Source organism: Rhamphochromis sp. 'chilingali' (genome assembly GCF_963969265.1).
Source record: "Rhamphochromis sp. 'chilingali' genome assembly, chromosome: 11".
NCBI classification, from domain to species: Eukaryota; Metazoa; Chordata; class Actinopteri; order Cichliformes; family Cichlidae; genus Rhamphochromis; species Rhamphochromis sp. 'chilingali'.
In genome coordinates this window covers 34,048,152-34,073,959 of record NC_137938.1, presented here as the reverse complement: position 1 = coordinate 34,073,959, position 25,808 = coordinate 34,048,152, and the positions used below count along the sequence as shown (strand labels likewise).

Below are 25,808 nucleotides of genomic sequence, written 5' to 3'. Positions count from 1 at the left end.
CACACAGAAAAAAACCTCATCCAATCAAACAAACATTTAAAAAACAAGAAAAAAAAAAAACCCTCCACACTCATTTTCAGTCATTTTAATAATGTTTTTTTTCCCCCTCAGGCTCATTGATTGATATATTTATAAAAAAAAAAGTGAATATTTCCATCACACTTTTGTATCATCTCATAAATCTAAGTCACAGATTGAAGAGCAGAGACATCGTAATAGTGCTGTTTGTGTTCAGTAAGAAATCAGATAAGTCGTCAACTCACAAATACAGACTTGAATTGAAAAAAAGAAAAATACATTTTTTTCAGTTCTTGTTCTGTATTTCGTTCTGTTGTAGCAATGCAGAATGACATGTTGAAAAGTTAAATATAACATACAGCAGCGTCTTTTTTCCTCTTCTTCAAAGGTCACAATTCATAAACAAATTTAATATGAGCTAGACCTGCTAGAAAACGCAAGACAAAAAAAGTCAAATCTATTTTGGGTTGTTAAACAGCTGTTAGAATTACTTTGCTATTCAGGTTTTATTTATGCATATTACTTCATTTTTTTTAATGTAGATATGATTTAAAAAAAAAAAAAGTTTATTAAAGCTTCCAAAACATTATTTCCCCTCAATCAAATCTCATGTTGGATCTTTTTTGGATGCGTTTGTGGTCCACACACAAGGTAAGATTTTCCCCCAAAAAAATCAAAAATTGATTTTTGGACATCAAATATTTAAATATTACTTAAATATTTAATAAGCTTTATTACTAATAATAAAATCAACCCAACAATCTTCCCCATGGTACACAACTGTCGACAACTGGTATCTGAGAGTTGATCTGAATATGGCTCAATAAATAAATATGAGCTACTTTATGTCATGTGAAGGGTGTTGCAGGTAGAAGTGGTGGTAAGGAGGACCCACAGTGCAGACACTTGGAGGCAAAATGTAAACTCAAAATGTAAACCAGCTTTAAAGCTGAACTCAAAAGTTACAAAAATAAAAATTACAAAATAAACTCACGCTGGCAGACAGCACACACAGTAAGATGAGGGTAGATCACGACACGGACAGATGAAAACACAGGGCTTAAATACGCAGAGGGAGCAGTCAGGGAACGAGAGACAGGAGGGAATACAGCTGGGGCAAATCAGGGCTGACGAGACAAAGGAAGCAAAACCAGACACATTAACATGAGATGCGGCTTTTTAAAGTAAAACAGGAAAACACAGAGACACAGACTGAGAAGGGGATACAGCAGACAGGGGAGACAGAGCAAGGAACACAGACAGAAACCAGAAATCACAAAGAAACCAAAAGATGAGAAATGATAAATAATATCAAAATCACAGTTCAATAATAAAGTAAGCTTAAAACTGGGTCGACGACCCAGGTCTCCTAACACTTGAAGCCTATCGCTTATTCACACAGGGTTACCACATTTGATTTGTTGGGTTTTTAAAGGATGCTCTTCCTGATATTAAGAGGGGATTTGTGCCTTCCCAGACTCAAATCACTTTTTCTGTTTCACTTGTTTGGCAAATGTGTAAACCACTGCACTGTGTAGCCAGTCAAGCCCACTATGAAGGTGAAAAAACTGCTATGGGACCCAGTTATTATCTGGATTTTTCAGTTGGCAACACACAGTGATCTCTTCAGGAACCAAAAGGACCACAGAGCCAGCCTTCCTGATCAGTTTTTCCAGCCTGGATGAGTCCTTCTTTGCTGTGCTGCTCCCCCAGCACACCACAGCATAGAAAAGTACTCCAGCAACCACTGACTGGTAAAACATCCTCAGGAGCTTCCCGCAGATGTTAAAAGACCTCAGCCTCCTGAGGAAGTACAATCGGCTTTGGGTTTTTTTATACAGGTGCTCTGTGTTGCATGACCAGTCCAGTTTGTTGTCCACCCACAGCCTGAGGTACTTGTACTTGTTGACCACCTCCCCCTCCTCCCCCTCTATCTGAACTGGCAGTGGACCTGCTCTGGACCTCCCGAAGTCCACAACCAGTTCCTTGGTCTTTGAGGTGTTGAGTTGCAGGTGGTTTGTGTGACTCCATGTGACGAAGTTCCTCCCAGACTTCTGTACTCCTCTTCCTGATCATCCCAGATACACCCCATGATGGCTGTGTCGTCTGCAAACTTCTGAATATGGCATAATTCAGAGTTGTAGCAGAAGTCAGAGGTGTACAGGGTGAAGAGGGGACAGCACAGTTCCCTGTGGTGCTCCTGTGCTGCTGACCACAGTGTCAGATGTGATGTCCTTCAGTCTGATGTACTGTGGTCTGTCGGTGAGGTAGTCGGAGATCCAAGCCACCAGGCAGGGGTCCACCTCCATCCTGTTCAGTTTTTCCTGGAGCATACAGGGCTAGATGGTATTAAAGGCACTGGAAAAGTCAAAAAACAGGATCCTGACCGTGCCTTTTCCCTTGTCCAGGTGTGAGTGGGCTCTATGCAGGAGGTACAGGATGGCATCCTCCACTCCGACATCCGCCTTGTATGCGAACTGTAGTGGGTCCTGGGCATGTTGTACCTGTGGTTGGAGGAGGTTGAGGAAGAGCCGCTCTAGAGTCTTCATAAGATGTGACATCAGTGCCACCGGTCGGAAGTCATTCAGCTCATTGGGCCGGTTCCTTTTGGGGACCGGGACGATGCAGGATGTCTTCCATAGGGCGGGCACTCTCCCCAGTTGCAGACTGAGGTTGAAGACTCGTTGTAGCGGCTCCCCAAGTTCAGCAGCACACGCCTTTAGCATCCTAGGACACACCTTGTCTGGGCCTGCTGCTTTTCTGGGGTGAAGCTTCCTCAGTTGTCTCCTGACCTGATCCACTGTGACACTGGGAGATGATTGGAAGGAGGGGGGGGGAGATGTCCTGCTGTTGAGAGAGGGGTTGGAGGAAGGGGGTGTCATAGTGTCAGGAAGGGGGGGAAGCGAGGGAGGTAGGAGAGTGGGGAGAGGGCTCTGTACTAAACCCGCTGTGTTGCTTTCATCTCCTCCTTCACTTTGCTTGTGAAAGCCTTCTTTTTCATGTTGAGGACAGTTTTGACTTCCTGTGTTACCCACAGTTTGTTATTAGGATAACACCGTATCGTCTTAGCAGGGGCGACCGTGTCCACACAATTAATAAAATCTCCCAAATTCAAATTTGGAGCTGTTCCAGAAGAGGGTCCTGACAAATGAGGGCTTTGTCTCTCATTCTAGTTTTAAATATCCTGGAAATTACATATAAGCTTGCAGTCTGATTGCATTTATTTGTGTATGTGATTCAACTCTTGAGCGATCGTGGCCCAAGAGTTGAGAGGTCGCCTTATTATCGGAAGGTTGCTGGTTCGAGCCCCGGCTTGGACAGTCTCAGTTGTTGTGTACTTGGGTAAGACACTTCACCCGTTGCCTACTGGTGGTAGCCCGATGGTGCCAGTGTTCTGCAGCCTCGCCTTTATCAGTGCCCCAGGGTGGCTGTGGCTACAACGTAGCTTACCATCAGCTGTGTGTGAATGGGTGGATGACTGGATGTGTAAAGCGCAATACAAATACATGCCATTTACCATATAATAATGAAAGCCTCGGGGTTTTGTGTCTGCAGTCTTGCTGTAACTGTGTGTATTTCCTCACAATTTGAAGCCTACATGGGATAAATGTGGGTTGGCCCTGCCCACACAGCCCCACAGAGTTTCCCCGATACTGGTTGAGAGTGCATCTACACAAGATGAGAGGCTTATTGCCTTCCCTTCAGTTGAGCTGTAATGTTAGTGAGCTACATGCTTCTTTTGGTTGGCAGTTGTAGGTTATGATGGAATTTGTCACGTTTAATCTTTTGAGGTCTAAGTTGTCATTGGTAAGGACCTCAACTCCAACACTAACCTGAGACAATCAGAAAACTAATTTTTGTTTTCATTAAATTGTTTTGTACATCAGGAAATAAATAAAACGATCATCCTAACTGACACAAATCAAAAACTATTTGTCTGTTGTCACCTTCTCCAACTTATAGGGTTAGGTTTAGAGCAGGAGTATTAAACTAAAATTTGAGGAGGTTCAGTGGGAGAAAATCTTCTCAAGCGCCTGTACCTACTACAACAAATGACACAGCTACAACACAGGCACTGTGGAGAGCATCCTCACACAGAACATCACATCCTGGTTTGGGAAAAGCTTTGTTAAGGACCAAAAAGCACTTCAGAGAGTGATCCGTACAGCAGAACGCTGCTACAGGATTGCTCTCCCCCCGCTTCAGGACACCAGACTAGAGCAGCACAGATACTGAAGGACCTGTCCCATCCTGGCAACAAACTGTTCCAACTTCTGCAATCAATCACACACACACACACACACACACACACACACACACACACACACACACACACACACACACACACACACACACACACACACACACACACACACACACACACCTAAACCTACCGGCACAATTTACATTTCCCTCCAAGGTGCTCAGGAACTTTTACTCATGCACCATAGAGAGCATCCTGACAGGAAACATCTTAACCTGGTTCGGGAACAGCACCATGCAGGACAGACGAGCTCTACAGAGGGTTGTGCGGTCAGCTGAGCGCACCATCCGCTCCGAGCTCCCTGACCTGCACTCAAACTACTGCAGGCGGTGCTGGACCAAGGCCAGGAAGATCGTGAAGGACCTCAGCCATCCCAACAACGGACTGTTCTCTCTGTTGAGGTCAGGAAAGCGATTCCGCTCCCTGAAGACCAACACAGAGAGACTGAGGAGGAGCTTCTTCCCGCAGGCGATACGGTCTCTCAATAACACCACCACACAGTACTGACCCACACATATAGTTCTTACACACACTGGACATTCTGGACATTGTTTTCACTTCATCACTTAAATCACTTTAAGCATATTTGCACTGCACAAGACATAATGTGGATTGCACAACACTGGTCACTATATTCTTCATTTCCAGTTAATACTTGTACAGCTGCTGTTATTTTGTATATATTTATTTATTTATTTATTTATTTATATTTCTTCATGCATTCTTATATAGTTCTATAGTGTGTATTGTGTATTTTGTTGTACAGTTATTTTATTTTCAACTTTAATTTATATATTTTATCTTATTCTTTCCCAGTTAAATTTACCCTTCATTCTAATTTGTGTTGTACAGTTATTTCATTTTTAACCTTAATTTATATTTTATTCCTTCCTAGTTAAATTTACCCTTTTTAATTTTTCATATTTATTTCCTATCTTATTCATAGCCTTTTCCTTTTTTTTTTCTTTAGGTCACGAGCAGTTGTCTAAGCATTTCACTGCATATCGTACTGTGTATGACTGTGTACGTGACAAATAAAATTTGAATTTGAATTTAATTTTAAATATCTTCATATTGTCTATTCTGTAAAATAGTCAGATTGCCTATTCTTATTTAATTCACTTAATGTACAGAATTGACCTTCTTGCTGTTTATATGCTACTACTGCACATTCATCTAATGTATATATTATATATAATGCTCTCCCCCCCCCCCCCCTTTTGCACAAGTCAAAAAGAGAGACGCGAACTTGAGACGCGAACTTGACACGGTGGAGACAGAGCAACTAAGAAACACAGAGATATAACCATAAGGCAAAGAACCAAAAGACTAGAGATGATAAATAATACACAGAGGGAAATCCTGGAACACAAGAACACTAGACTGGAGGGAGTAACAAAAGACCAACCATGAGAACATAATTCACAATACAGAGTGACAGAAAACACAAGAAACTCCAAACATGTGAAGACACAGACCAAGGAACACGGACTTTACACAGAACAGAGAGGGCACAGAGAAACATGAGGGGCAAGGGATCAAAAATAGAAACCACAGAGTACTCGAAAAAAATACAAAAATCACAAAGAACTAAAAACGCTGGGTGAGGAGACCCAGGATCCTGACAGGTTATCATATTTGATTCAAACTGTTTATTGTCATGTGTACAGAAGAAATAGCATTTCTCTGTGCAATGAAATTCCTCCTTTGCTGTCCATATACAAATGCCAAGTTAGGTAAGGTTGAAAGCAGAGGTTCACAGAAACGTAAAGCAGAAGATGAAGTATTGCCAAATATGTTTCCAAACCAACTTCATTCTAAGCCAAAGCCTAAAAATATGACGAAACATATTTTGCTGAGGTAGGTCTCCGCGACAGAATTAGTTTGCCCTGCGTCGGAAGCATGTGCTGGGCTCTTCAAATCACAGACAAACAGTATCCCACATTCTTGATTTTTAGTTCACAAACACTTGTTGTAATGACTAACTACATTTTTGAGATGTTAGCTCTTTATACAGTAAAGTTACAGTGGGATACAAATAATATCAGTCTGATCCTGCCACGATTTGTTCCCCCTGTCCGAATCACGGACAAACAGTAAAGCATAGTTTTTTATGTTTTTCAACTCATTTTGCACAGAAAGGCATTTTTTTGAAAAATGCATTAATAGCAATGTTGAATATTATTACACAGGAAAAAACACTACACATAAAATAATTACACTATGACGCCTCTGTCTTTCTAAATGGAGGGACAGTTACTGTGTGTGTATATGTAAGCATGTAAAAACTGCACATAGTCAGATTAACAGTAACAGCAAAAAGTTTGGGAACCACTGGGTTAAAGGAACAAGATAAATAGGGATAAAAATAAGACAAGATATTGAGATAAATAAAAATAAAAATAAGAATAAAAAATAATGAAAGATAAATGAATAAGTACAAAAATAAGTAAGTGAAGACAAGTGAGGTATGCAGATGTTGAGGTAGATGATGTACAAAGAAGCTTAATGTGTAAAATTAACTTAGTGTGCAAAGTGTCCTGATGTGCAAATTGCAGTTGAGGTAGGTCAGCTGTTCAGTCTGATACTAGTGGGGAAGAAGGAGATGTTGTCATGCGGCGGCTGTGTGAAGGCAAGAGAGGACCCAAATGCACGGCTCAAGACACGCGGGGATAAACTCAAAAGGCAGGTCTTTATTAATAGGAACATAAGAAGTCATACAAAACTATACTGGGAGAAATTAAAGCTGAGGCGCTGGGAAGACACGGGGGAACGCACACTACCTAGAGGGACGACACAACACGGAACAAAGGGATACTCTGACATAAATACACAGAAGGTAATGAGGGAAGTGGGAACACACGGGGAACACAGTTGAGGACAATTACTCATGACCGAGCGGGGAGGACACGGAACTGAAAATACTGACACCAAGATGTGGACCTTAAACACAACACAGTACCCAGAGAAAGAGGCAGAGAGAGAGAGAGGCAGAGAACAAGGATGAATACACGAGAGGACGAGGAGAACACAGAACACAAAGGACGGGAACACAGTACCAGAACAAACACCACAATAAAAGTATGGACACAAGGGGAATCCAAATACCAAACCAAACAATCCAATGAACATAAGGAACAAAATACAAAACCACAGGAAAACTAAGAACACTGGGTCAAAATGACCCAGGACCATGACAGATGTTGAGTTGGGACATTCTGGACTTCACACTTCTAAACCTTCGTCTCGAGGACAGAAGTGTGAGTGTGTGTGAGCAGGCTGAGTGTACAGTTTGTGGATGAGTTTGTGAGGGATGACTGTTTTGAAAGCAGAGATGTAGTCAACCAAAAGTACCTTGATGTAGGAGTCATTATTTTCCAGGTGGAAGAGGGAATAGTGAAGGGCATTAGCGATGGCATCTGATGTGGACCTGTTGGGCCGGTAGGCATACTGCAGGGGATCCAGAGTGTTTGGAATATTTCTCCTAATGTAGGCCAGCGCCAATCTCAAAGTTGGTGTAAAACACATTGAGGTCATCCGGCAGACCACCTGGAGAGCTGATGATGTCGGTGGTGGCCCTATACTCTGTGATGTGCTGCAGGCATTGCCACATCTGCCTGGGGTCAGCAGAAGAATAGAAGCCATCCAACTTCTCTCTGTACTGCCTCTTTGCTGCTGTAATGGCTTTCCTCAGTCCATACTCAGGCCATGGAGAAGATCATAAAACAGCACATCGTAAGAGCAACTGACCCCCTGATGGACCCACTCCAGTTTGCTTACCATGCATGCAGAGGTGTTGATGATGCCAAAATCTTCATCTTGGACTCCATCCACAAACATCTGGAGCTCCCTGACTCCTCCGCCAGACTTCTGTTTGCTGATTTCTCATCAGTGTTCAACACTCTGCAGCCTCATATCCTGACCACTAAACTTTCCACCCGATTTTACCTGGATGATCAGCTAATCCTGTGGATATTGGACTTTTTGACCAACAGGACTCAGAAAGTTCGGGTCAACAAGTCTCTTTCCGGTTTCCATTCCACCTCCACTGGCTCCCCCCCAGGGCTGTGTGCTCTCCCCCCTGCTCTTCATCCTTTACACCGATGACTGCAGATCCATGCAGCCCAACTGTCACCAGGTTAAATATGCTGACGACACAGTTCTGCTGTCACCGCTGTCAGGCCCCTTACAACACCATGGGCCCGCTCTGCAGGAGTTTGTAGAGTGGTGTAACAGCTCCAAACTTGAATTGAATGTGAGTAAAACCAAAGAGATGGTGACCTTCTCCAGTAGACAGAGGGATCTGGCTGCTTCAGTCACCACCACCATCAACAGGAAGCCAGTGGAGGTAGTTGAGGAGTACAAATACCTGGGAACCATCTTTGACAACCTCCTGAAATTCTCTGCCAACACAGAGGAGATTCTCAGGGGGTGCCACCAACTGCTATACCTCCTTAGGAAACTCAACTCCTTTGGAGTCAGCACATCCATCTTTTTACTATGCCTTCCTGGAAAGCATCATGACTTTCTCCATCACCTGCTGGTTCACTCCCTCAGCCTTCAGAACAGGAAGAGACTGCAGCACACTGCATCAGTGTGCTCTAAAATCATTGGACTGCCTGTCAGAACTCTGGCACAGGTTTTCAGCCAACAGGCCCTTAGACAGGCAGCCAAAATCATCAACGACCCCTCTCACATTTCAATGGCTCCCCTTAGGGTGACGCCTCTACTGCATTTCCTGCAGGACTGAGAGGAGGATAGCCACCAAAGCCACTCTGGTTTTTAACTCCAGCTTGTAAGAACGTTTCCCATACCAGAAACATAAACTACCCTCTTCTTATACTACTGACACTTTATTTGCAGTTATTTATTCACCTTTAGTCACTTTAATTTTAAAACTGTGTAATTTTAAAACTGTATATACTGTATATTCTGTGCATTTATTATTATCTTCAATGTTCAATATTGTTTGTTAATTGCCCCTTGGGGATAAATAAAGTCTTCTGATTCTGATTCTGATACTTCGCGACTTTGTACTCCGTCTCATTGCCTAATCTGAGTGCAAGAGAGCGAGTACGCAGCATGGGTCGTACCTGACTGTTGATGAACCTGACTGCTTGGGGAACCTTCTGATTTGTGTGGTGGGCACAATATTGTCAACACAGGTGCTGATGTACCCAGTCACATACTCAGCATAGTCCTGTATGTTGACAGAGCAGTTCTCCATGGTGGCTGCAGTTTGAAACACATCCCAGTCTGTTCGAGCAAAATAGTCCTGTAGGATGGGCTCAGTCTCTGGGGTCCAGAGTTTAACAGGTTTGATGACAGGGTTTGATTGTTTCAGCTTCTGTCTGTAAGCCGAGTACATGAACAGAGAGATGTGGTAAGACTGTCCAAAGTGGGGATGTGGTGCCGCCCTGTATGAACCGTGTATGTTGCTGTAAATGTGATCCAAGGTGTTCTTGTCACGGGTATGAATGGCCATGTGTTGGTGATATTTTGGGAGTACAGTCCGCAAATTGCACTTATTGAAGTCACCAGCAACAATAAAAGCAGCATCTAAATGTCTCTAATGCACTGATGACTTCATGACGCTGGGTTCAGTCTGACTTCAGTCAGCTCGCGGCAGGATGTAAACAATGGCCAAAAATACAGCTGAGAACTCCTGTGGTCTGGTCTCCTATGTGTACAGAGTGAGTCTGCAGCTGGACGGCGCATTCCAGGACTTTATCTGAGAGCCAGGTCTTGGTGAAAATAAGAGCGCAGCATTCTCTTATCTCCCTCTGTGTTGTGATCCTGGCTCGTATTTCGTCGAGTTTGTTTTCCAGGGATCGCACGTTGGTCAATAAGAGGCTGGGTAGCGGTGGTTGGCTAGCCCGAGCTTTTAGTCTTGCCTTGTTTGCGTCGCCATCTCCGAAGCACTCTCCTGGGGTAGGGTGGCTCACTTGGACTCGGTGCTTTGTGGCCTTTCTGGGAGTGGTGGCGTTTGCGGTGGCTGCCGGGGAGAACGATGGCTGAAAGCTCCAGTGGTAAAGCTGAAAGCTCAGGTGGTAAGAAAATAGTAGAATCCAGATGATTGTGTGAGTTGCCGATGTCTAGTAGTGCCTGTCTCATGTATGTTAACAGTGCACAACACTTGTCCAGTGCAAAAAGAACAGAAAACACAAAAAACAAAAGAAAGTCGACATTCGAGAGTGGAGCGAGCAAACATGTCTGCCTCGAGGGTGCCATTGTCTTCGGTAAGGTAATATGGATTTTTAATAGAATTTTTACAGGTTGACATTATGTGGTCTGAACATTTGAATGAATCATTAGTGGAGGTTTGCATGCACATCAGCACAACCTTGCAATTTACCCAAATGTTTTTTCAGTGTGTGGAAAGAAAATCAACCTGATTCATGACCTGAAAAACAAACAATGAAAAAATTACAATGTAAGTTTACCACTGATGTAATTTACTTTGGTAAAACTCAATATAAACACAAAATGTAACTTATGTTGGTGCTTTGAACACATATCTTAATAGATATGAATAGAAGATAGAATGCCTTTATTGTCGCTATGCAGTTGTACAATGAGATACAGAGCACAGTTCTGCAGCACTATACACATATTGGCAGTATTAAATGGTAAAAAATGGTAAATGGCCTGTATTTGTATAGTACAGAGGAAAAATATATAAAATGTACAAATATACAAGCCAGTTTTAAAAAGTAATATGTAATAAATAGCATTATGTAATTTCACATAGAATTAGGTATTGCACAGTAGTGATTCATAGAGGAAATGGGGAAAAACTGTGTGTGTGTGTGTGTGTGTGTGTGTGTGTGTGTGTGTGTGTGTGTGTGTGTGTGTACCATGATGTAGTAAGTTAGCAGGCTCTCAATGGATGAGTGGTAGAAGGTCAGCAGCAGGTTGGAGTTCAGCTTGTACCTTCTGAGGACCCTCAGGAAGGGCAGCTGCTGTTGGGCTTTCATAAACAACATGATGAACCACCTAGATAATTATTTCATAAGAAATCATGGAAGTTGTAAGGAGTTGTAAGCTCTAAGGTTAGCACAGTTTATTTGGGACGGTCACGAGAAAGCCTCACAGTGTCATCAAGGGTGTGTCACAAGTTAACTTTAAACTTTCCACTTATTTGCATCATATTATAAAAGCAACCTCAAAGAGAAAAGAACACACAGTGACGAGCAGCTGTGTGTGTTTGGTAACTCAAGAAGTGTGGCAAGTTCTTGTCTTATATTATCTGTCTGTCTGTCTCTCTCTCTATGTATATTTAGAGAGAGAGAGAGAGAGGGGAAACATTTTTGATGTACTGTCCTTTCTAATCACTTTTTAACCAATGTCATTCTAACAAAATGCTCTATATTTATTATAGCTTTCAGTGTATTCATTATGCTGAATCAGATATGACACAATCTTTTTTTTTCCTCCACAGTTAATCAGAGTGAACATGGATGTGTTTCTAGTCCTTCTCCTGCTTTCAGGTAAGATTCCAGCAGTTTGGTAATTTCTCATTCAGCATATAATAATTCACTGTTTTTTTCAAATATAAATTGTTTCTACCTTGAATTTTTTAAAAGAGAGGTAATAACTGACCAAATATGGAGCAAGTTTTATTAATTCATATTTGAGGGCGAGCTGTTGCTCCAGCATTATGACTTTACTCCAACAAAAATGCATATATAATTAAATTAAATAAAAGTAACAAATTAACGAAATTAATCTGGAATCTGGGTGACTATCAGTTTAGAAATTTTCAGATTCACTGACATAGGCACAAATGAAAAGTGGTTTCTGTCCACATATTAATAAGTTGAACCATCACTGATCTACTGAGCAAATCTTATTTAAGGAATTCTTTTACTGCAGAAAGTAAAATTCTATAGAACTCCAAGTATACAAGCATTCTGAATAAATAAACAGTATTTCTTAGTAAAATCTCAAATAAAAATCCATTTCCTTCTTCAGCTTTCTGTGTCCCCACTGCTTCCTTTCCAAACATCTATTACTTTGTGAATGAGAATATGACCTGGGATGAGGCCAATGCTTACTGCATCAAGGAGTACCTTGGACTTGCACAAATTACTTATCCAGAGAACAACACTGCTCTGGTGAACACTCCAGCCGGGGTATACACCGGCAAAGCCTGGATCGGACTTCATATAGACGTAGGTTGGGCCTGGCTGGATGGACGACCACCCACATATTATAGTTGGAGCCCTGGCCAGCCACTCAACACTGGCCCTGGATATTGTGTGTCCACAAATTACAGAGGATGGTATAGTGTAAAATGTACAGAAATGCTTGGCTTCATTTGTTTTGACGGTAGGTATAAAGAGATCATTTGTTGTAAGGTTTTACTCCTGTAGATTAAATTGACCCTTGGTACTAATTTAGCAGAATGAGGCTCAAAACATGAAATAAATAATAAACATAAAAATACAACTTTTAAATATTCTAGTTTGAGACTGGAATAAGTCTCCCAGTGAAGCTCAAACCTGAACTACTCAGTATAAATATTAAGAAAATATAAAGACTATATATATGCAGTACTGACATATGATTTATATGGTGTATTTAAATCACAGCTTTTTTCTGCATAGCCTATTTTTCAAAACATAAATGAAATCATTAATATATGTATAATGTTACTAATGGAATCTATAACTTCTGTTTCTTTAACAGGCAGTGATTACATTGTTAATAAGACATATGTGACTTGGAATGAGGCCAAAATCAGCTGCAAAAACAAAAATTCAACTCTGGCACAAATCCTTGATGTGGAAACATTTGATAAAGTCAGCAGAGTTGTGGATAAAGAAAAAGAAATTTGGATTGGCCTTAGTTTTTCTCCAGTCTGGTTTTGGTCAGAAACTCAACAAATCAGCACATTCATGAACTGGAAAACAGGACAACCTAACAATGAGTTTGATTGCGCTGCTATATTGGTGGGAGATGGAACTTGGACCACCGAACCATGCATTAAACAATATCCTTTCTTCTGCTATGCAGGTATGAATGACATTTCCCTAGTTTTAACACTCAAGTGAATTTCCAGAGATGGTATGACCAGAAAATATTTCTTGCACACTAATCAAGATATAATGAAGACAATATACTTTGTTTAATTCTAGAAATATTTTTGCCTGTTTGCTTGTTTTCTGCCCCTGATAAATGGCAAAGATGGTCATGTGACATTCTCTATCTGCTGAAGGCTGAGTCTAAGGCTTTAACTAGTTTGATTTTTTTCTTTAGCAGTTAAAGTACAACTATTTTTAAAAAATGTAAACAACAAAGTCATCAGCAGCACAAAAATACAAATAACGAAGTGCACCTGCAGCATTTGCTTTTCTTTTTTTTTAATTTAAAAGTGTATTAAATCAATGCTAGTTGCAAAAATAACTTCAATCCATTAATAAATCTACAGTATTAGCAAGTCTAAACATTACCTAGATATCTTAAGCTTTATATTTCCAAAAAAAATGTAGTCACTTTATCCGCATGCAGCGCAAAGACAAGTAGAAAATTTGACAAATTTATATAAAAAAAGAACAATAAAAGCTATGATATTCGTTTAGGTCAAAGAGGTGCACTTAATAGCATCTCTCCAAACATGGCATCTTAATGTTGTGACTGTGTTCTGTATATTTTAACAGGGTTTTGGTTAATGTTTAAGACATTCTATTTGAATCTAATAATATACTTATATATTATTAATAACTTCCTCTAAGCCAAGTACTTGTCAAATTCCATATGATTTATTTGGAAATGTTTTGTTTTTGTGTAGTTTACAAATCAAAGAAAACAGTGGTGAGCATGAATATCCAAACTGATGTCGACCTGGAAAATCCAGATAACCAGGCTGCCCTGATGCAACAGGTATAGTGTTTGTTAACAAGTTAGCCTCACTTGATTAATATTACCAATAAGAGAGCTTTCTCCATTCTCTCAGCCAGTGTTGTGTCCAATGTTCCCTCTAATTTTTCATGTGTCTGAGCGAACACACAAACTGCCTGAGCGGTCCCTTGGACCACTGTGAGCAACAGCAGAAGTGTGCAGTGTGATCACGCCAGCATTGAATCCATCCAAGTTAAATGGTTTATTAAAATAATCAAATCTCAACATTTACATTTATGTTAAACTACTTTTAATTAACTGCTTTAGCCCACTTACAATGAAAATTTAAAATAATCTTTTCATGACCTGTGTACACTCTTGGAAGTAAAAATAACTTGAACTCCAATTTTGAAAAGACAACTTTTTTTTAAGTAAAGCTCTGACTTGTATTATGAGTATGAATCTGTGGTTTGGGAGAGAGTCCTGTAACTCTGTCTGCAAAATACAGTATATAATGACCGATGTTGGGCAATTAATTATATAGTTACTTCTTCAAAAAAGTTACTGAGTTGTGCAAAGTTTTTTTGCAGCTGTTTACCTAAAAATGCTGCCAAGGCATTTTTTAAATAAACATGTAAAACTATTTACAGAACAATCATGTGTTCTGCATCAAATGTGATGCCACACAAATTCTTTGTGCCACTCCAAAAAATAATTTCTGTCCACTATGAGATAAATGAGAACAACAGCCTGATACCTGCAGGCCTGACAGCAGGAGATGTATCACTCCTGTAACACCTGTAACATTCAGTAGTCGCCTCATTGTTCTGACACACACAACAAAACTATTGACTACACTACACACTAACTACACAAGATTTGCGCTAAATTTCGCAAATCTCTCACATCTCAAAACACCACCATTACTCCTAAAACTTCCCCCTCCCTAAACAACTAAATGTCATGTTTTGATTGGTCGACATGGTACATTATGTCACTGTAATCCAGGAGTGATAAAAAGGTGGTAGCGCTAAGCCCTTTTTGTTGCAGTGAAAGAGAAGCACAACCCATTTTGGAAAAAGAACCCCAACTTCACCTTAAGTTTCTTTAACAGGTGTGGCCTAGAGGAAAGATTATCATCAATCACAATACCTAATGTGAGGTCAAAGTTTCAATAGAAATGCCTTGAGAAAATACAAGAAACAGAAAAACTGCAGGCCCCCTTATTTCTATTAAGAACAACATGGCCTTTTTTGCATTTAAAACCATTCGGAGCCCACACAGCTGTGAGTGTATACATTAATTAGAGCTAGCTGTAACTGTTTGAAAACCACGACCATGGTACAAGCACAGCAATAAATAATTGTATCATCTGCACTAAAATGGACAGATGCATTTAGATTTTGTACTAAGCCATCGAAATAAATGAATAGTGTAGGTCCAAGACAGAATCCTGCAGCACTCAGTAAGTGAGATTAAAAAAAATGGGAGAGAGAAATGTTAGGTCTGAAAGGCCTATTTCCAATAGTGGATGCTAAAGTGATGCCATACAGAGTAAGCGTCTGGTAGATTCTATATTACTAAGATTTTTAGGTAAAAGTTTTATCTGAATTTAGAAGCGGGAAATCATCCACACCTTTATATCTTTAAGACATTTCACTAATTGGGCAAAGTCTGGTTTATGGCTAGATCAAGCTGTGTAGCAATGACACTGGAAATTGGAGTCTATCAGATAGACAATTACCCTCCTAGGACCTGGCGTCCACATATGTGGACATCACATTTTGGGATGTCTGACCCAAAATAATAAATTCTGCTCTACAAGGGCCTGATATCCACTTAAGAGGACATCATACTGCCACTGTTCTATCGGAACTTTAAACATATGTCCTCATATGTGGATCTAATTTTTCTCAGAAACAAAAAACATTTGAAAAAACAAAATCTGGGAATTCTTTTTTTTTTACTTTAAGCCCAAATATCAAAGAGAAATTAAAAATGCATGTCATGGAAGAGTTTGGGTGTTAAGAGGTTAAATAAGACAAACTCATGTCTTTTGATGTGAGAATTTGTTTGTTTCAAGTCTTCCTCAGGTTGTAGTTAAAATAATATTATTTTTGTAGGGAAAAAAATGTTTACTCATTTTATTGTGCTTATTTTACTAAGATTCAGCTAGGACCCTTTCTAACTGTCAATGATAGTTAAAAAATTGCATAGCATGGGGAATTTCTCCACTTCTGAAATCACGTGTTTCAGAGGTGACTTACAGTAAGGGTATCTAACATAATTCATCCTCTTTCTTCATATTTAGCTGCAAGCAACACTCGCTAAGCAGGGTGTGACTGACTTCAAAGTGACATGGACAAAACAGCCTGTGCAGAAGAGCAGGAAGAAACTTGATGGTACACACACACACACACACACACACACACACACACACACACACACACACACACACACACACACAGAATGAGTTTTCTCTGAATATTTAAGTGGTTTTATCTCATTTCAGATGCTTGTTTGAACGTGTGAGATTGACTTCCAGAGGACTGTGCTACAACACTGTTCTTTCAAAGGATTACTTTAAATTGTACACTCTTTAAATTTATTATTAGTTAATTATATTAGTCTAGGTATAAAACGGCATGTTTTGTGTGCATTAAGTCTGAATTGTAAACATTCAACCTTTCTCATTTCAGTTTTGTATTTAAAGGTAGTATATTTGACACCACTTGTGCGACATTGAAGCAATACATTAGGGATCCATTTTATTCAAATAATGCTGTTTTGTTAAACCTGCTGGTGTATCTCAGTTTCTTGCAAAGTACCCATTAGGAGACAAGTCTGATGAGTCTTTTAATTGGATTACTGAGACTTAGTTACAGTGGCTTGCAAAAGTGTTCGGCCCCCTTGAACTTTCCCACATTTTGTCACATTACAGCCACAAACATGAATCAATTTTATTGGAATTCCACGTGAAAGACCAACACAAAGTGGTGCACACGTGAGAAGTGGAACGAAAATCATACATGATTCCAAACATTTTTTACAAATAAATAACTGCAAAGTGGGGTGTGTGTAATTCTTCAGCCCTCTTTGGTCTGAGTGCAGTCAGCTGCTCATAGACGTTGCCTGATGAGTGCTAATGACTAAATAGAGTGCACCTGTGTGTAATCTAATGTCAGTACAAATACACCTGCTCTGTGATGGCCTCAGAGGTTGTCTAAGAGAATATTGGGAGCAACAACACCACGAAGTCCAAAGAACACACCAGACAGGTCAGGGATAAAGTTATTGAGAAATTTAAAGCACGTTTAGGCTACAAAAAGATTTCCCAAGCCTTGAACATCCCACGGAGCACTATTCAAGGCTTGAACAGTGCTCTGAATGATCGCTTGAAGTTCAAGCGAAATGGAGGGAGTATGGCACAACTGTAAACCTACCAATACAAGGCTGTCCACCTAAACTCACAGGCCGAACAAGGAGAGCGCTGATCAGAAATGCAGCCAAGAGGCCCATGCTGACTCTGGACGAGCTGCAGAGATCTACAGCTCAGGTGGGGGAATCTGTCCATAGTTCAACTATTAGTCGTACACTGCACAAAGTTGGCCTTTATGGAAGAGTGGCAAGAAGAAAGCCGTTGTTAACAGAAAACCATAGGAAGTCCCGTTTGCAGTTTGCCACAAGCCATGTGGGGGACACAGCAAACATGTGGAAGAAGGTGCTCTGGTCAGATGAGACCAAAATGGAACTTTTAGGCCAAAATGCAAAATGTTAAGTGTGGCGGAAAACTAACACTGCACATCACTCTGAACACACCATCCCCACTGTCAAATATGGTGGTGGCAGCATCATGCTCTGGGGGGGCTTCTCTTCAGCAGGGACAGGGAAGCTGGTCAGAGTTGATGGGAAGATGGATGGAGCCAAATACAGGACAATCTTGGAAGAAAACCTCTTGGAGTCTGCAAAAGACTTGGGACTGGGGCGGAGGTTCACCTTCCAGCAGGACAACGACATAAAGCCAGGGCAACAATGGAATGGTTTCAAACAAAACATATCCATGTGTTAGAATGGCCCAGTCAAAGTCCAGATCGAAATCCAATCGAGAATCTGTGGCAAGATCTGAAAACTGCTGTTCACAAACGCTGTCCATCTAATCTGACTGAGCTGGAGCTGTTTTGCAAAGAAGGATGGGCAAGAATTTCAGTCTGTAGGTGTGCAAAGCTGGTAGAGACGTACCCTAAAAGATTGGCAGCTGTAATCGCAGCAAAAGGTGGTTCTACAAAGTATTGACTCAGGGGGCTGAATAATTACACACACCCCACTTTGCAGTTATTTGTAAAAAATGTTTGGAATCATGTATGATTTTCGTTCCACTTCTCACGTGTACACCACTTTGTGTTGGTCCTTCACGTGGAATTCCAATAAAATTGATTTATGTTTGTTGCTGTAATGTGACAAAATGTGGGAAAGTTCAAGGGGGCCGAATACTTTTGCAAGCCACTGTATTCAGCTTTGTAGGGAATTCTGATCTACACAATTAGGAATGTGTTTGACACTAAGAAGGAACATTTCAAGGATTTGTTTTGTGAGTGTCCTCTAACATTTGCCACTATGAATCTATTTATTTTCTCTTTCATTTAGTAAGCACTATTTTTCCCTCTTAAATACTATAACCTGTTTTATGAAAGGATTATCAAATTAAGTTGTATTGTTTATTTATTTCCTTATTTATTTTAGGAGATCTGAAAATAAATTCTCCTGTATGTGTGTATTATAAGCTTAGTCCCTCACCCAAGACAAGTAAAGTCACTCTGTAACAATACCAATTTTTAGTTGTTGTTAAAACTAAATACATAGTACAGAATAAACACAACATTATAAAAATCCATTCTTGGGTCTGGTCACTGAACTGGGAGTTCAGATAAGGAGGGTGGAGTGCTCACTCCAGGTCAGCTCACTCAATAAAATTACAGATTTTTAGTAGTTGTAATTTATTCCTTTGCATTTGTCAAAACTAAAGACAGATACAGCCTATTCATAAAGGAATGTAATTCGTTTTTGAGCCATGCAATCCAAACTAGACTCATATAGTTATATAGGTGAACGTAAACATTAATTCCCAGGTGAGGTCACTAGACTTCAGGAAGAGAAAAAAAGAACTACTTGCTTGACTTATGAAATAAAAACAAAGGATGTTTCCACATTTACCTCATTGCTGTTATTCAATTCTTTACAGTTCAAACTCTCATTTTTATTGTAATAATAAATAAATAAACAATTTTTTTTAAAACTTTCTTTTACTGCCGTATAAATAAATGGTCTGTAAAGCGCTTTACTAGTCCCTAACAACCCCGAAGCGCTTTACACATTCAGTCATTCACACACTGGTGATGCAGCTACAGCCACCCTGGGACGCACTGACATAGGTCAGGCTGCCAGATACTGGCACCACCGGGCCCTCTGACCACCACCAGTAGGCAACAGGTGAAGTGTCTTACCCAAGTACACCACAACTGAGACTGTCCAAGCCGGGGCTCGAACCAGCAACCTTCCAATAATAAGGCGACCTCTCAACTCTTGGGCCACAATCGCTCAAGAGTTGAATGACATACACAAATAAATGCAATCAGACTGCAAGCTTATATGTAGTTTCCAGGATATTTAAAACTAGAATGAGAGACAAAGCCCTCATTTTAAAGTTCTTTTATTGGTTTTTAAATGTCTTAATGGTCTTGGGCCTTCTTATCTCTCAGATCTGCTTTTATCATATGAACCCTTGCGGACCCTGAGGTCCTCTGGTACTGGCCTTTTGAGAGGCAGCTTTTCAATGGTATGGTCCTCGCCTGTGGAACAGCCTGCCGGAGGACCTCAGGGCCGCAGAGAACGTACATGTTTTTAAGAACAGGCTCAAGACCCACCTTTTTAATTTAACTTTTATTTAACGTTTATTGATTTTATTCTTATTCATTTTTTAATCTTCTTACTCTATTTATATTTATATTGTATCCCGTTCTCATTTATTTTATTGTTTTACCCTGTAGATATCCTATTGTGTCATATCTCCAGTGTTTCCTCAGAGGGCGCTCTCTGCACCGGGGCTTTGATCGACCGTGGCTGCTGGGGCACAGGGGGTCCTCTCAGCCCGGCTGGGAGGCTTCTTTGCCTCCCTCCTGCTGTGTGGCCAGCCTGGAGGCTGCGGTCTGTGACCGGCTCCTGGTGCAGACGGCTCCCCTGTTATAGTGTTTCCTCACTTGGCTCATGCGTACCGAGCCCAATTTAACTCTTTAAGTGTGTGTGTGTGTGTGTGTGTGTGTGTGGGGGGGATATGCGTGTATTCACATCGTTTATGTTAATGAGAGTGTGGGGAGTGAGTTGGAAGGTGGGGTGCGGTGGGCTGCTTTTAACCATGTAAAGCACTTTGTGCTACATTTTTTTTGTATGAAAAGTGCTTTATAAATAAAGATTGATTGATTGATTGATTGATTGATTGATTGATTGATTGGTCAGGACCCTCTTCTGGAACAGCTCCAAATTTGAATTTGGGAGATTTTATTAATTGTGTTTTGTCATCAGACTTTCATCATTTACATGCAATACCTTCAAAAGGTATCCTTTTTCGCGCTGAAGGTCCTAACATCATGAGACAATTTCTCTTCCCTTACTGCCCTCCACAAACAGATGTCCCCAGAAGTTCAACAACCTGTAAACTGAGGTCTGTGTAGATTGTACAAAGAATATAGCACAAACATGGAAATACAAAGGAAATACATGGAAATACATTTTTAAAATAAAATTTCAAGGGTTTGTTAAAAAACAAACCTTTTTGGAAATACTTTTGTGTCTTTATGCATCATAGCATTTTATCATTCATCATATGTAGCAAGTTCAAATTACAGATTTGAATATTTGCACTATAACAAAGTCCAATTTTTGTTGCTTATCAACATTCACATTTTGGACAGAGAGGACAGATGGTTTGAAAGAGGAGTGAAAGAAGCCATCTATGTCCACTGTGAGCGACCATCTTTGAACAGAGGTGGGGGTTTACGACACCAACTCTCTGCCATCTATAATCCAGTTTTGAGATCCCTTCCCAGACGCCTTAACGCCCACTCACATCCTGGGCCATCTGATCTCAGGAATTCGCATGATAAGGTGGGGCCAGGTTTCACAATGAACCCACCCGAAACTCTGGCTGATTGGGGCCCACACCCAGTTTCACACCTTGGCTCAGGCGATTAGAGGATCATCAGGGGGTCCTTTTGTCCCTCTGTGGGGGGTCACTCCCACTAGGTTTATATCTGGGACTCTCCACCATTTGACCTTAGAACTGAAGAAGCTTCTCGGATGAGAGGTGAAACGTCTTCAAGTAACTTAAAGAAGTCCAGACGCTTTTCTTTGCAAGCTCCTTTGACTACGATGACCTGGATGACTGAGAACATTCACAGACATGTTGCTTATCAAGTTTTTCTCCTTCCCCCCCCCCCCCCCAAATTCTACTTCCTCTCAGTACTGCAGTGTCATTTTTATCATTTTCAAACCATTTTATTTTGGAAAATCTAATTGTACAAGCTAGCCAGGCTAACTCAACTAAACAGTATGTGAGGACTCAGGGCTGTGTGTCGGACAGGGTCGTCTGCAGTACGGGGGCCCCACAGGGAACGGTTCTGGCTCCGTTCCTCTTCACCATCTACACTGCAGACTTCTCCCACAATTCCACCCAGTGCTTCCTGCAGAAGTTCTCTGATGACTCTGCAATAGTCGGCCTCATCACTGATGGGGATGACAAGGAGTACAGAGGTCTGACCCAAGACTTTGTGGACTGGTGCCAGCTGAACTACCTCCAGATCAACGCCAGTAAAACCAAGGAACTGGTGGTAGACTTCCGCAGGCACAAGCATTCTCCACTGCAACCACTGAACATCCAAGGTATGGACATTGAGACTGTGGACAGCTACAGGTACCTTGGTGTTCATCTGAACAATAGACTGGACTGGACTCATAACTCAGACGCCCTCTACAGGAAAGGGCAGAGCAGGCTGTACCTGCTGCGGAGACTCAGGTCATTTGGAATGGAGGGCCCACTCCTGAAGACCTTTTATGACTCTGTTGTGGCTTCTGCTATCTTTTATGGTGTGGTCTGCTGGGGCGGCAGCATCTCTGCTGGGGACAGGAAGAGACTGAACAGGCTGATCCGAAGGGCCAGCTCTGTTCTAGGATGCCCTCTGGACCCAGTGGAGGTGGTGAGTGACAGGAGAACGGCGGCTAAGCTGTCATCCCTGTTGGACAACATCTCCCACCCCATGCAGCAGACTGTGACAGCACTGAGCAGCTCCTTCAGTGGGAGACTGCGGCACCCACGGTGTGGGACGGAGAGATTTCGCAGGTTTTTCCTCCCCACTGCTGTCAGACTCCATAATAAAGACTTTAACTGATCAAGCACACACATCCATACATATGCAATAATACTAAGTGCAATAATCCTTTCTGTCATCGTTGTATTCTTACTCAGTTGTATATAGCATTTGTATTTGTATTCTATTTTTATCTTATTGTATATATATTTTTTTTTATTCTACTGTATATAGTATGTTATTACACCACATGCACTGCCAAAGCTTGCTCTGCTTTTAACGATGTGAGGGACCTACCTCAATGGTGTCCAGATGACCAATACAGAATAATGTTTAAAGCCAGATGTTATAGATCTTTCAGGGGTGAGAGTAAGGAGTTTCTGGATCCGGAGAAGGGAATGTTACACGTGAAAAAGACCGACTTATCGACTGAAACTGTCGGATGAAAGTGCACTACTGGTTGACTCTTGTTTATAGCCAGTCCCAGATGATGTGGAGCGTTGCAGGACGGAAGATTTGGTGGACAGTGCAATTACATTGCAAATCTTGTTAAGGCTGGACAAATAACCGATTACACTACTTAAGATGTTTATTAAAGAACAAGTTAGTGGCCCAGTCAATTCCACTCCTCTTCTGTTGGCTGATCCCATCTGCGCGTGGTCTTCATGCCGCACCAAACCTCGCTCTTGCTCTTGTACTGCACTTTCCACTTCAGCGTCCTGCTGTATCTTTCATTGGCCACCGTGACTCAAGGCAACAATTCCCCTTGTACTCTTCTCACTTCTAACTCTGTTGCCACCACTGAAGGCTCTGAGCTTCTGGTTGACAAGCTTTTTGATGTCCTTTGCTTGGCTAGCACACAACCTATAGAAGACAAAACTAGGAGTCTTATTTCTCAATAGGGACGCAAGTAAAACAGAGAAAATGCTGGACAAGCAGAGTTGTCTAAACAGTGAACATCAATTCCCTTGTGACCAAAGAAGCAAAACACCCATGTTTCCGCCCGGTTTCGGACCGGGGACCTTTCGCGTGTGAGGCGAATGTGATAACCACTACACTACGGAAACGGTGAGTGATGGCTTGCTTGGCTTTGGAATGTGTCTCAATCAGTAATCTGGCCAATCTGACAAATCTGATGGCAGGTTACTATCATGCCCTTGAACAGAAGGAACCATGGAGAAGAGACAGACGCTCGCTAGCAAGGAATCTGAACTATAGTCTCGATGTTAGGCTCACTTAAAAACTTTTGACATTTAGGAGTTCTCTGAAGCAAGCGCAGCTCGACATATGCTGCCCTAAGAAGCCCAGAACTGTTATCTAAAGAGGCCATGCGGTTGATCACGTTGTGCATTGGCTGAAAATAGGCCCAAGTCCTGGGCAGGCCAGCTAGAGACACTCATTTCCAAGAGCTTAGTCTGTGCCTGCATCTTCAGTAAATATGGTGACTGGAGACATGTTGGTTTGTGTGAAATTTCCTGAAATTTGGGCTATAGACAACTTTTTACAACATGAGCATCCAAAGGTTACAAGCGTCAGAGCCCTGTACAAGATTTGAGTACTTTCACTCCTCTTTGTGCCAAACAGCAGTACAACCCCATAAGATAAAGCAATGCCTGCAGGCAGACACTTTTGTATGGGGAAACAAAGAAGCATGTTTCCGCCTGGTTTCGGACCAGGGACCTTTCGCGTGTTAGGCGAACGTGATAACCACTACACTACGGAAACGGAGCGTGCATGCCCTCTCGTCATTAGAGGGGCAATTCGATGCCTTCTTAAATTTGAGGACTTTTATGACAGATCATGTAGGACTAGTGAGAAGCGGGGAACTCCCATTTGTGTCATTTTTCAAGCATTCCCCCATTTATGGTTATATTGACAATCCAAATTGTGATCTCGAGATAGCATCTCTTCAAATGGGAGCTGATCTTCTTGTTGACAAGCTCTTTGATGTTCTTTGTCAGGCTAGCACACAACCTACAGAAGACAAACACACGAGACTTATTTGTTAATAGGGACGCAAGTAAAGCAGAGAAAACGCTGGACAAGCAGAGTTCTCTTGGACAAGCTTCTCTTCTCATGGGAGCTCTTGCCTAGAAGACATTTTTGACTTATGAGTGCACAGGTGGAATTGATGTTTTTTCAAACCCATTATAGGACTAGATTGTTAGATCGACTAGGATGTGGTGGAGAAATTCCACAGGGTGTTTTTGAATGATGGACTCTGTGCAAAAAAAATGCACGTAGCGTGCGATTAACGGGTGTGTGGTCATTCCAGGTAAAAGGCAGAGCAGAGAAGGAGACTGCTCACTCCCCGTCGGGGAATCGAACCCCGGTCTTCCGCGTGACAGGCGGAGATACTGTCCACTATACTAACGAGGACCTGCAAACCTCTGTCGGCGTCATGTCAAGGTGGGATTCGCAGCAGGTATGACACGCAAACTCTCGTCGGCCATGTAAAAAACCCCATCACTTTACCAGGAACTACAGTTTTATGGGTGTTTGACAGAGAACTTTTTTCTGCTTTCAGCAGGGTTCCATGGTGTAACGGTTAGCACTCTGGACTTTGAATCCAGTGATCTGAGTTCAAGTCTCAGTGGAGCCTCATTTGGCTTTCTAGCCCTTTGCTCTGCATTAGCACAAGCTAGCATGAGAGTTTAATGACTTAAAGAACAAGTTAGTGGCCCAGTCAATTCCACTCCTCTTCTGTTGGCTGATCCCATCTGCGCGTGGTCTTCATGCCGCACCAAACCTCGCTCTTGCTCTTGTACTGCACTTTCCACTTCAGCGTCCTGCTGTATCTTTCATTGGCCACCGTGACTCAAGGCAACAATTCCCCTTGTACTCTTCTCACTTCTAACTCTGTTGCCACCACTGAAGGCTCTGAGCTTCTGGTTGATAAGCTTTTTGATGTCCTTTGCTTGGCTAGCACACAACCTATAGAAGACAAAACTAGGAGTCTTATTTCTCAATAGGGACGCAAGTAAAACAGAGAAAATGCTGGACAAGCAGAGTTGTCTAAACAGTGAACATCAATTCCCTTGTGACCAAAGAAGCAAAACACCCATGTTTCCGCCCGGTTTCGGACCGGGGACCTTTCGCGTGTGAGGCGAATGTGATAACCACTACACTACGGAAACGGTGAGTGATGGCTTGCTTGGCTTTGGAATGTGTCTCAATCAGTAATCTGGCCAATCTGACAAATCTGATGGCAGGTTACTATCATGCCCTTGAACAGAAGGAACCATGGAGAAGAGACAGACGCTCGCTAGCAAGGAATCTGAACTATAGTCTCGATGTTAGGCTCACTTAAAAACTTTTGACATTTA

The 25,808-nt window shown here is 41.6% G+C and overlaps 1 protein-coding gene across 1 annotated transcript; it reads left to right on the top strand.

The window, feature by feature from the left end:
* The first annotated feature begins 10,493 nt into the window (after positions 1–10,493).
* On the top strand, positions 10,494–16,809 carry LOC308405341 (secretory phospholipase A2 receptor-like). Its single transcript, XM_080895894.1, has 7 exons — positions 10,494–10,526; positions 11,724–11,772; positions 12,257–12,613; positions 12,974–13,300; positions 14,076–14,167; positions 16,437–16,527; positions 16,638–16,809. The coding sequence occupies exons 2-7, from the start codon at positions 11,739–11,741 to the stop codon at positions 16,655–16,657; spliced, it is 921 nt and encodes a 306-aa protein (XP_080752020.1). The 5' UTR covers positions 10,494–10,526; positions 11,724–11,738; the 3' UTR covers positions 16,658–16,809.
* Positions 16,810–25,808: the final 8,999 nt, after the last annotated feature.

Excerpts from the sequence above, each read along its gene's own strand:
- LOC308405341 (XM_080895894.1), top strand. The coding sequence starts at position 11,739 with ATGGATGTGTTTCTAGTCCTTCTCCTGCTTTCAG. Across the intron at positions 11,773-12,256 it reads AGTCCTTCTCCTGCTTTCAG|CTTTCTGTGTCCCCACTGCT; the intron begins GTAAGATTCCAG and ends TTCCTTCTTCAG. Across the intron at positions 14,168-16,436 it reads AGGCTGCCCTGATGCAACAG|CTGCAAGCAACACTCGCTAA; the intron begins GTATAGTGTTTG and ends CTTCATATTTAG.